Genomic DNA, 12,175 nt, shown 5'->3' with positions numbered 1-12,175 from the left:
GCCATTCTCTGAGTGAACACATGTTGAACGCCCTTGGTTAGCCTCAGACTTACTGCTCAAGGAACTTAGATTTGGATCATTTCAGTTCTCCAAGAGAGCTTCATTAAAACTCTTTTTCTGAAAACAGCTCTTGATATCTGATAAGACTGTTAGGTGCTTGTTTTGCGCTCTACCTTGTAGGGGCAAAACACTCGGAGTAGCCTGCTTTAAGCATCAAACCTTATGAAAGCTGTTACCCACTTTAAACAGCGAGATGAAAAGCAAAAACATCCCAAAAGAAAGGGAAACAAAACGGGGAGGGTGTTCCTTAATCATTCACGAAAGGCAAAGGTTGTTAGTCTTCTCTTGGTGTCCACTGTTCTAACTGCATTAATCCTTTGTAGGGGGGATGATTGTAAAAGGTGCGTTTTTCAGATGTTTCCGTCAGTTTGATCCTCTGGCGAGACAAGTGAATCTATACTGGCTTAGAGTTAATAATGGCATATAGAAGGTCGAAACACAACCTCTCGGTCTCGTTAAATAACAGTAATTCTCACATAACTAAGGTATTCAAATTCAATGTCGTTTGCCATATTTGGAATGGACGCACAAAATTCAAGGTGGTAAAAAAAAGCTTTAGCCAGGAAGTAGTACTTTAGGTTAGAGGTGAGTATGGTTCTAGGGTAGAACCGGGAATTGGAGAATTGAACCTGTGGTTCCCGGTCCTATTCCAAGTTCTAGTAAACTAGGGTCCGGTGTTTGATTCCGCATTTTGAGAAACCGTCGGTTTCGGTTCCGGTTCTCGATTCTCTATGGAACCGGAACTGTTATTTTTAAACCTTAACTTCGACTTTGGGTCGATTCGCACTAATCATTTAAAAAGTTTTTAGAATTTTTTTTGTGGGTTTGACCCGGCGAACCAAGAATTTTGGGTTGAGAGTGTATTTGCTGGGAAGATGTCTCTGAATTCTATCCTCTGGAGCCAGAGCCCTTCTCTCTGCCTTCGCCTCTTCCCAAGTGGCCTCAAGGTGCGGTTTTTTTTTTTTTTTTTTAATGTTCCCTTGTTTTCCTCCTTGAATTTTATGCAGAAAGTGAAGAGCAATTCCACCTTTTCCTAATTAAAACGTTGTCTTAGATTTTGGGTGTTCCTTGTTTGCATTCATGCTTTTGATGTGTTTAAGATCGGGGTGATTGATGAAGAAGTTTCGTTTAAGTTGCTTTGGAGTTTTCTTTGTTCACGCCTTTTATTTTATTCATTTATTTTGATAATGCATTGGTTTGTTTTTATCAAATGCTAATCACTCTCTAATTAACAATGATTATGTGGATGTTGGATTTGCTTTTCTTAAGTGTTCTTAGTAAAATTGACAGGTCTCCCGGGTATCCCTAGAGCCGGACCCCGAAACTTGTGCCAAGATAGGTTCCAGGTTCCACGGTACGTAGGGTAGGTTCCGGGTTCTAAAAAATGAAAAATCTGTACTAGCGGGTAGGTTTCGGGTTCTAGGTAGAACTTACTCGGAACCCGAAATCGCTCAACCTCACTTTGGGTACCTATGAGAATCAACATTACTAGTGATCTTTCATCAGAAAATACTTGCTTGGATTTAGGTCAAGTGGATCGGGTTCATCATAGGCATTAATGTTATAGATCTTGAATGATTAATGATCCAGTGGACCTGAATTTAGGCAAGACTTTTTTCAACTAGGTAGTGGATATCTAGCTTCAATTTACCATAAATGTTAAAATTAAATGCATTATTTGAGAGTTTTTAAGATATTGTTGTTCCTTCTCGATAAGTTTTAGAATTTCAAGTGCACTTATTCAAACTTTTATGATTAATAACATAATGTCTCGTGGTTATTCTTAAAAAACTATATTCTAGTAGCATAAAAGTTTTCTTTAAAACTTGTTAATTCTTGAACTTATGTTTTATAAAACATTCTCAACAAAGATTACGCCACTCTTTTTTTCTTAAACCAAATTGAATTTCTTAAATTTTCTAAATTTGGTCCGATCGTTAGTATGACTCAATTAATTATGTGCCACCTGGGCTTTCTCATTATGCGGACATCAAGCTAAGTAAAATTTGGTCCAAAATAGCTATGGCTTGATAAAATCGAACAGGAAGTTGCTGCGGTTACAAAGAGTCCAAAGCCAAGCAAGCATAAAGAGATGGAGAAAGCAAATGCAGATCAGAGTTTCAACTCGCTAAGATTTCCCAGTCGAGCATGGGATGGCGTTCTTTGTGGAAAGATTCCTGGAAAAGTGACTCTTCCTTCCAATTTCACTTCAATTGAATGCATTGCATATGTGGACTAGCAATTGTCCTTGTGGTTGTAATATAATGAAATGAAGTAATAGAATTACGACCCGCTCTACTTAGATCAAGCCCTCAGAATAAGAATTCTAGTGACCCACACAAGGTGGTGGTCATTTGGGAATCATGAATCGCCCAACGAGGCCTTACCCTAAACCAAAAAAAAAAAAAAAAAAAAGGCTTACCCATTTTATGTCACATGCCTCCTCACTTGAATTGATGTCCTCCTCAGTGCTGGCTTATTATCAGGTGGTACTTTCCCTAGTCATCACGTACATTTCTACACCTCCTTTTACAAGGATGCTAGGGTTCCCAAATTATCCGAGCCCCATGGTCCCGTCCTACTATCTTCTTGTCCGACTGATCACTTGCCGCTCTCATTGAAGGTGGCACGGGCCTAGTGTGTCCATAGACACAAATCTACTAGAGAGCGTCCTACTCTGGTACCATTTCTAACAATTTGGACTAGTTCATGCAGGTCAAATCCCAAAAGAAGTATTCTGATGACCACATAAAATAGTTATCATTTGGGATAAGTGTTTACTTTTAAATCACTCAATAAGGCCTCTCCACCTGACGTGGGACTTTAAGACCCCAAAAAAAATATGGTACTTGAATTGGTACACTAGGTAGGGTGACAGACTACAAGGGAACATTTAAATAATTAGTTCATAGCTAATGCTCGACCAAAGACCATCATATTATTTCTCATACCAATTCTTTCACAAAAATATGAGCATACCTAGTATTATTACTGTGTCAACTTTCTAGTATGACAACCCTCGCGAGTCATGGCTCCTCAGTATTACTGAACAAGTTAGTTTTCAAGCTGGCGGCAGGACAATCTTTAATTAGTTCAAATCGACACTTCAACCTAGTTATCGATCCAACGATGCTTGATTCTGCCTTTAATGTTAAGAGTCAAATGTTATTATTTCTGAACTAGCATCTAAAAGAGAATACCATACCCTAAAATGCAATGAACAAACAACAAAACTTCCCCCAAAAAAGAATCTCTCTATTTCATTTAAAGACTGCGCAAGAGTACAAGTCCTTCATGGCCTTCTTGGGGCCACCTCAACAACAAAAATTTTGCTTGTGTCCTACTCCAATGGGCGAAGGTATGTCTTCAGGGTCTCTTCTAGGCTTCACCCATCTTCCATGCTCATTGCACACAAGACCCTTGTGGGCCAATTGGTGCCAAGAGTGAGGCACCCTCAGCTCATCCACCAACATGTCGCATGCCTTGTTGACCAAAGCCACGTCCCTCTTGGCATCTGCCCTAAAATTGGACCTTGTGCTGAGGAACCCATCCACCAGATGGAGGTAAGTCTCCATCATGTGAAACCCTAGCAAGTTAAACCCATGTTTCAGGAAAGGTGATGACTGGACATCCAGCTTCAATTCAGCCCCAACATGAGTGTAGACCCACTCCAATGCCCCAGTTATGTGCTCATCAAACCTATCCAAGCTTTCATTGAAGACAAGCCCTGGCATCTTTGGGACTAGGTCTTGCTTCACTACTACCCTTAGGGTTTTGACCCCGTTTCCGCGTAGCTCGTCTCTGAATGCACTGTTCCCAACTCTTGGTGCACCGAAGGTTATGACGCTTGTGGGGAGGTTTGGGATGGCGGATGAAGCCTCGTGAGCATTGAGGAGAGCCAATGCGCCTCCTAGGCTATGGCCGGTTATGGTGAGGCTCACTTCCTCTCCCCTATCTCTGTAGAGATTCACGAGCTTGCGTATCTCGCTCATCGCTTGCTCCGACGCGCTCGACTTGTTGTACCTCGTGGACTCGCTCCTGGAGGTGTAGATGCTTAGGAACCCACGCTCTACCCTGGCATGATGACCGTCCTTATTCCCAATTGGCTCTAACTCCCTTTGGAAGTCCTCGTACCACTCCGACGGAGCCACCGTGCCCCGCCACGCCACCAAGATGTCCCGGCGCCCGATCCGGCGTGTCTCCTCGTCGTCGCTATGTGCTACATAGCCGATCCAATTAGAGTCCTTGCTCCACGTGTCCGCCACTTGGGACCTCTCCAGCCATCTCGGGATCTCCACGTGGGACATGGCGTAAATATACTCGGCGACTTCGTAACCGTTTTGGTTCAAGCCCAGCTCGTCGAAGAGCTTACGCTTGTTGTACCTACAACTGCCGCAGTACTCCGAGAAGGAGTCGAAGTCGAACGCGTCGTAGGTCGCCTGCGCAAACTCCCCATACTTGATTATCTCCCTCCGGAGCCCAGGGTGGAGGGGGTCGAGGAGGTTCTCCCAATCCGACGACCCGTGTATTTCGCGCCACTTATTGCATATCACCTCCTTAGGAGACTTTGTCGGGGCGGAGTATTTCTCGTCGATATCGCGTGAACTAACCTGCCTGGAGAAGCGGAGATCCTCGGTTCCCGGGGGCGCTTCGACGTGAAGATGGAGGAGGTTCAATAGCGATTTGGCGAGACGAGCGGCTTGGCCCGACGAGCTTGTGTGTGGTGGATTGAGAACTATCTCTCTTGGGGCACGGGCGATGGATGGTGATCTCTTCTTGGTGGATTGAGGGACGGGAAGTGGGTTATAGAGCACGGAGGAAGTTGCCATGGTTGGAGTTGTGATGATGATGGAGAGTTTTGAGTTGAGAGATTGGAGATGTATGAGCATGTCAGTTTGGAAATCGAGGGGGGTTTAAATGGTTTTCAGTCTTTGACTCAAAGTACGCGATTTCTTTCAAGGGTTTCATTTTGATTTTTTTTTAAAAGCTTGTCGTGCCCGGTCAAGGTGACCAAAACCGAAGCTGTTCAAACAAGAAATGGCAATTTTTCCAGAATTGACCCCAGCAAGATGAAGGTTCTTGTGTTTTATTTGTGAGACTAGCAGCTTCCCGGAAGGGAAATGCTTTCCTGACATTATTATCAGGGACAGTTTAATCTCAATCGTAGATCCACACATTATCACTATGTATTTTGCATAAAATATTCATTGATTGGAGAACCGTGTGATTAGAAATAACCTGCAAACTGTCATGCTACTAACTTCCTAAAAGAGAAATGTTGTTTTTTCTACAAGATTGTCGGAGATAGTATAATCTCAACCGTAGATCCACACACCATCATCTACGTATTTTGCATAAAACATTCATTGATTGGAAGATCGTGTGATAAAAAAAAACCGACAAGATTGTCAGACTATCAGACTAACGGCTCCCTCTTTCGAAAATGGACTGTGTTATGGTCCCCAAAAACAAAATAAATAACAAAAAAAAGGGAAGAAATAAAGGGAAATAATTGGGTGACGAGGGGTATTTCCGGCACTTCGCATGACCCTTGACTACCTAACCATCTTGAATTAGCATGGAGGAGAACTTGGACCTTCTCCTCCTCGTTTGACTTTCAACGCGTCCGCCTTGCGTTCGCACAAAGAAGCATCATTATTCATACTCGTAGTCGTATGCTTGGTCCAAAGCCTCATTTTATGTTTAAAATTGGACTTCGTAGAAACGAAAACACTTATAGAAGCATCATTATTTTTCCATCATTTACCGGTAATATCTTCATTTTTCCACGGACTCGCATTTCCACGACAAACGGAAAAAAGATATCGTACCTCAGAAATTGATTTAATCATAAGTAAGCAAGTGTCGCGATGTAACTGTTGCTCACGAATTTTATTTTCATTTTGACGTCGCCCGCCTCGCAAAATTCTTGATATGTTTTTCCGTCGACATGGTAGTATCGTATTTGCTAGGAATATATTCACTGGATATAATAAGGGAGTAATGCTTCTTTCCGGGTACTTCAGTTCGTAAGAGGAGTGGATGATACACTTCTAAAGTGCCCCTTTCTTCCTCTATTCCGGTTGAATTTGAAGATTTTGTGGTTCCATTGTTGAAGAAGAATCCACCAAAACGGGAGTTATATGCCTCTTCCTTGTGTATTTTATTTTGTATTGATTTTTTATGTTGATATTTGTAACTTGATCTTTTCTTCTATTCGTCACGTTTCGAACTTGACTTTTATTTATCTTACACGTTTCCAAATATAAGGTAGATATTTGCATATAATTTTTTGCATTTGAATCATTTTTTTGGATGCCCAATCTTGGGGGGGAGGGAACACATTTGCTATGACATCTTGAAGTTTCGCCATTTCCTGATATTATTTTTTGGGATATTAAGATGATATAATTGGTTTTTGTGTTAATTATTCGATAACTTCGACAAAACTACGACGTTATCATTAATCATATAACTCGGGAAAGTTTTCAGAAAACTTTGTTTCGGGGGAGCTGTGATAAATAAGAATGTGAATTAAATAGACGGGCATCAATGGGGCAATGCGGAGTCTGCATCAATGAAAACGCATGGAGGATTTATCGGCATTACAGGTCTTATAGAACATCAACCTGGTGGTTTTCGCAATATCCGAATACACCGTGCTTGCAAAATAAAAATTAAATTAAAAAAATCAACCAATAAAATGATTTTTTCTAATTTTAATACGCATAAATAAATAAATAAATATCGGCAAAAATTCAAAGGAGAAATTTTATTTAACAGAAGATTGCTTCTTCTTTTCTTTTTTGGCGCATTGACTTGTTCTGCTTCGATGATTGTTCGTAGAGGGACTAAAATTGAGAGAGGTAATAAAATAAAAACCTCAGCGAACCAAAAAGAAAAGAAAAGCTTGGGCAACATTTAAGCCTGATTTATGAACTCGGCCTAACTCGACCCTGCTCATTGATCACCTCTGCTTGCGGCCCATGGGATGTCAGTATATACTCCAAGAGGATCCCAACTCATGTTATATATCCCATCTCATGTTGTTCTTAATCCTGATTTCAAATTACAAAAAAAATTTGCTGAATATTAGTGTTGTGCAAGACATTTGATCCTTCCGAAATGAAAGAAGAAAAGACTGTCCAAAGTAATCTAATTAGAAATGGAGATCAAGATCCATAGTATAAAACTTACCGCACAAGGACGAACTATAGAATTTCGAAGAATTTCCACCTCCTTATGTGCAAGCCGACACATTCGGTCATCAATTTCTACCAAAATCACAGAATCGCGGGTTTTATCCCCTCCATTAGAGACGGGTTTGATGCCGGGTACTTATTAGAATATGTCGGATGGTCACTCCCAACTATTTGGGACACAGTCTACTTAGTATTTTTTTTTTTTCAAAATGATTTGAACAATACCTAGGTTCAGTAGTTAACTGGTCAAAAAGCAAACACCAGAGACTAAAAGAGTAGTCTTATCATGTCACCTCTCGGAACGTAAGGAATTATCTTCTTCTTCTGCATGTGGGTTTCGTTGTCTCCGGTATTGGGTGGGGGGCGTTAAGAGTAATCAATTTTGTATAATGGGAGATAATTCTTAGACTTGAGGTACAGTATTGACTTATGTGTTAGATGGCTATGATTCATGAGGACACATATTGACGGTTCGTCGATCCGTCTCCGTACTTGATTGTCACGGTTCATGCACATACGAAATCACATGTGTGCGCAAAATGAAATATTTCTTCTTGTCACGTGCAAGGTATGATGTCCTTTGCGATTTAATTATGACAATGCATTGGAAATTCTCGGCGAGGTTGTAATCGAGAATAAAATGTTTATGTCTTGTATAAATGCATGTTGATTGAATTTGTACATATGATCTAATTGGTGACTTGACAAATATTACATGGTCTTTGTTCGATCGGGATATAATAAGACGAATGGATTGAATTACTTTGTAGCCAAAGCCGACAGGTTCGTTATGTTCTTAAAAAATTCACACTGTCTGAGTAGTCATGACATATTGCTAGATGTCACTCATGGCTTGTGGAACCTAGAGGTTAATTGGGACAATTAATTATCTTGGAAGTACTAATGTGTTAGTGCATATCTTACTGCTAGCTCAATAATAAACATAAGGATGTCACACACCTTAACCGATACATAACGACGTTAAACGGAAAGACGATATTGTAAATATGTTTGCAATCACGACTATCGAATTAGTCGGACTAAAATTAGATTAAATTTTATTTTATTTTATTTTATTTTCGATCATTGACATACGTGCATATAATGACAAATATTGATGTGCCCAATTTGCGCACATAAGGGTGGTGTACCTTTTATTTTTATAGTAATAATAATTGTTATTATTATTAAAAAAAAAAAGGGTAATGCACTACGTGGTCGGCAAGTAGTTGTTGACCATACTTGCTGACCACATGGTCAACAACTACTTGCTGACTGCTTGCGCAGTGCACGATCAATTGTGCCCAACAAAATGCACAACGCGCACGATCAGCAACCGACATGATCGTGCGCGTGATGCATTGCAGACCGGAGAAATTAATCTGCAAAACGTTGCAGAGTTTAGTTTTCTTAAGGTGTGCACATGTGTGCGGAAAAGTGAGAGAAAACCAGAAAATTCTCTCTAGACTTTTACTCTTATGGTGACCAAAATTTTGATAGCGTGGAGAATTGATTCCGTAATATTGCTAGCACAATTCAAGTGGTGATTCTTGTGAATTCGTTCTTTCATTCGACGTTGCAATTTGTGATGTGTTTGAACTAGAGATCCGATATTTGTGAGGCTCGAACAATGAACACCCGAATCAATTTGTTTTCAAGCACGCTATGAGAGGTAATCCTTTAACCCTTTTAATCAATATATGATTTTCGATTGAAACGCATGACCTACGCCTCTGGAGATATGTGTATAGATTTTTATTTATTTCCGCTGCGTTTGATTATTTTATATGATATTTTTACCTGTACATGTCATGCGATCCCAACGCAACTGGGCAGAGTTGATCCCGCATCAACTCACTTCTCCTCGGCCTGCCAGGCCACCAAGACCCCGCCGCCGATACAGACCTCGGCTAAGAATACTTTTCAACTGGGCAGAGGTGGTGGCCCTTAGGCTTAACGTGTCGTCCATCTTATTAGCAGACCCCAGAGAGGACCTTGGATGCCCAGGACATTGTGGACGACGACTGCCTCACCTTACCGGACTTGGGTAGCAGCAATATACTAGTTTATCTCTGGAATGCTTCCGATGGCTCTACCTCAGAACTTGTCACCATCGACCATGAAAACGGCCCAGTCACCAGTGTCTGTTGGGCCCCAGATGGTGACAAAATTGCCGTTGGATTGAACAATTCTGAAGTGCAACTGTGGGATTTGACTCGTAGTAGTCTGGTCAGTGGTTTTCTCACGATGAAATTTTGTTTGTATAATCATCTCATGAAACGCCTGCCTGATAAGTTGTTGTGGTCCCAATTTGGGTCGAATTTTTCATTTGCAGCTAACGACTTTGAGAGGTGGCCACACATCTCGGGTTGGGTCTCTGGCATGGAACAATCACATCCTTACAACAGGAGGAATGGATGGACGGATCGTGAATAGTGTAATTACGAGAGTGGGATCTCCCATTGTTGATACCTACAGGGGTCACACCCTGGAGGTTTGTGGGTTGAAATGGTCAGCATCCGGAAAGCAATTAGCTAGTGGAGGGACTGATTACATCCTCCGCATTTGGGAAATGTTCGTGGCATCTTCACTTCACCGGCTCGAAGAGCACAGAGACACTGTTAAAGCCCTTGCCTGGTGTCCCTTCCAGGGGGATTTGCTGGCTTCCGGTGGAGGTGATCGGACCATAATGTTTTGGGACATCCACATTGGTGCGTGCTTAGACTCTCTGTATTCTGGTTCCCAGGTCTGTGCTCTTCTATGGAACAAGAATGAGAGAGAGTTGCTTAGCTCTCATGGATTTACTCGCAATCAGCTCACTCTCTGGAAGTACCCTTCAATGGTAACGATTGCAGAGCTGACTGGTCATAATTCTAGAGTGCTTTTCATGGCCCAGGTATGTTTGCAACTCACTAATTTCTGGTTCTAGAAATTGCATTTCTGCATTCACTACTTTCTGATGAGTTTTAGATCCTCAAGTAGTAACATTGTCTCTTTCCTGTCAGAGTCCGGATGGTCGCACTGTAGCATCGGCAGCAGGGGATGAAAAGCTGATGCTTTGGAACGTGTTTGGTCTTCTGGAGCTGGCTAAACCAGCTCCAAAAGCTAATCCGGAGCCTTTTGCTTGCTCGAATGGCATTCGTTGAAGGACTTCAAGAGATGCCCGACAATGGGATTGACAAGACAAGAAGACCATCACATCGTCCAAGTATTGTGGATTAAAGACAATGCATACATACAAACCAAACCCAGTGATGGGTGCTCATGAATATTCAGTAGCAGTCGCCCTGAGTGTGCATTTGTACATTTTATAGTCAAAATAAGGTCAAACATAGTGTTTTCCCAATGGCTGTAGTCACTGATGCGTGACGTGCCATGTATTTTTTTTTTTTTTAGTTGGAGGGTGAAAATCGTGCCATTTGGGATCGCCATATGACTAGACTTCAGTTATTGCAATATAGGGACAGTTTGGAGACATACATGGCGATCAACATGGGCAGGTAAAATGTTCTTTAAAAGCCTGAAGTTTTTTCTTGTGAGAAGTAGGGATTATGTAATCCATAACCTCCTTTCTTTTTCCTCGAAGTATTCTGTTTATTTTATGATTCAATATTCACAATTGTTGCGAAATGCGAAATGTGATTGTTAGAGAGACTTGAGCTTTCAAATGTTATGATGCCAGTATGCATGGTCAAGAGTATTGTTACTGTCAAGAGTGGGAGCCCTATCTTATGGATATATATTTGTCTGCCACTGGGAGGGTCTCCTCAGATCTTGGCCATCTGGGAAACAAGTGTGGAGTCCTTTTGTCTGAGCATGCTTTAGCTGGAATTTCCTCTGTATCTAAGAGCTGCGAATTTGAATGAATACGTTTAATGTTGCATTTCGTATTATGGAGGATGATCCCAACTTTTTCTGTTTCTAATGGTTAAAAAATTTCAATTTGCTCCCACCAGAAGAAAATGTGAACCTGGATACAAGTGTTACCTCACACTACAGGGGCTCATGTATTTGGCTTTTATCTGTGTTTATTTTATTCGGAGTAATCTATTTGGAAACAGTAGCACAAGTGTGGTTATTGTAGATAGATGATGGAGGCCTAGCCAGGAATTTCTACCCTTCTTTTTAACCCCTGTCTAGGCAGTGTTTAGTTATTATGTGCTTATGTTGGATGATCCTGAATTTCTTTGGCTTGGTTGTCCATGCAAATGGTCCGGTCACATAGCACTGCTTCACGGGCTGTTATAACTATTCCAGCCATATTGATTGCTAGAATAAGACAAGATTCTCTAGACCTTAGATTTGTCGGCTTTAATTGAGAAGTACCTATTTGCCCTTTAATTGATATCTTTTGTAGTTTATTTCATACTTTCCTTTGTCCTTTGAACTTTTGATTATTTAATTACAATAAATAACCAATGGCATGATAGGATTCATGTTGCTGATTCCACTAAATGGAAATTATCCACCATTTGGAATGCTCTCCTTCTTTAGTGTGGTTGTGATACAAATTTAGAAGTTCCTCATTCACTGAAACTCTATTTTTGTGACCAGAATTTTGTGTTGGTGCCCGTATCTGGTGGCTGCTATTGTGTAGTTATCATCTTTATAACACAATAATTTTTAGACCATTTTTTGTGATGCTTTCTACTGACTTCCAATGACATTGTCTTCTGCAGGTTTTCTGTGCAGGACTATCTTAAATTCCGTGACATGCCTCTGAACGATGCAGCTGTAAAACTAGGTGAAAGTGGGAAAATTGGTGCCCTCAACGTACTGCTCAAGCGTCATCCTTATTCTTTAATTCCTTTCATGTTGGAAATTCTAGCTGCACTTCCTGAAACAGTTGCAGTGCAGACATATAAGCAGCTTCTTCCAGGGAGTCGGCCTCCTGCTAATATTGTTTTGAGGAA

At 41.1% G+C, this 12,175-nt stretch overlaps 2 protein-coding genes across 2 annotated transcripts; one reads left to right on the top strand and one right to left on the bottom strand.

The window, feature by feature from the left end:
* Positions 1–3,131: 3,131 nt before the first annotated feature.
* On the bottom strand, positions 3,132–4,931 carry LOC115732666 (phospholipase A1-Igamma1, chloroplastic). The gene has a single exon (XM_030663350.2). The coding sequence runs from the start codon at positions 4,887–4,889 to the stop codon at positions 3,375–3,377; it is 1,515 nt and encodes a 504-aa protein (XP_030519210.2). The 5' UTR covers positions 4,890–4,931; the 3' UTR covers positions 3,132–3,374.
* A 4,142-nt stretch (positions 4,932–9,073) lies between these two features.
* LOC115732489 (cell division cycle 20.2, cofactor of APC complex-like) lies at positions 9,074–10,500 on the top strand. The gene is made up of 4 exons (XM_030663141.2): positions 9,074–9,168; positions 9,239–9,491; positions 9,598–10,158; positions 10,268–10,500. The coding sequence occupies exons 1-4, from the start codon at positions 9,074–9,076 to the stop codon at positions 10,406–10,408; spliced, it is 1,050 nt and encodes a 349-aa protein (XP_030519001.2). The 3' UTR covers positions 10,409–10,500.
* Positions 10,501–12,175: the final 1,675 nt, after the last annotated feature.

Source organism: Rhodamnia argentea, chromosome 9 (genome assembly GCF_020921035.1).
Source record: "Rhodamnia argentea isolate NSW1041297 chromosome 9, ASM2092103v1, whole genome shotgun sequence".
NCBI lineage: Eukaryota > Viridiplantae > Streptophyta > Magnoliopsida > Myrtales > Myrtaceae > Rhodamnia > Rhodamnia argentea.
The sequence above is the reverse complement of the archived record's forward strand: the minus strand, read 5'-3'. Positions and strand labels throughout refer to the sequence as shown.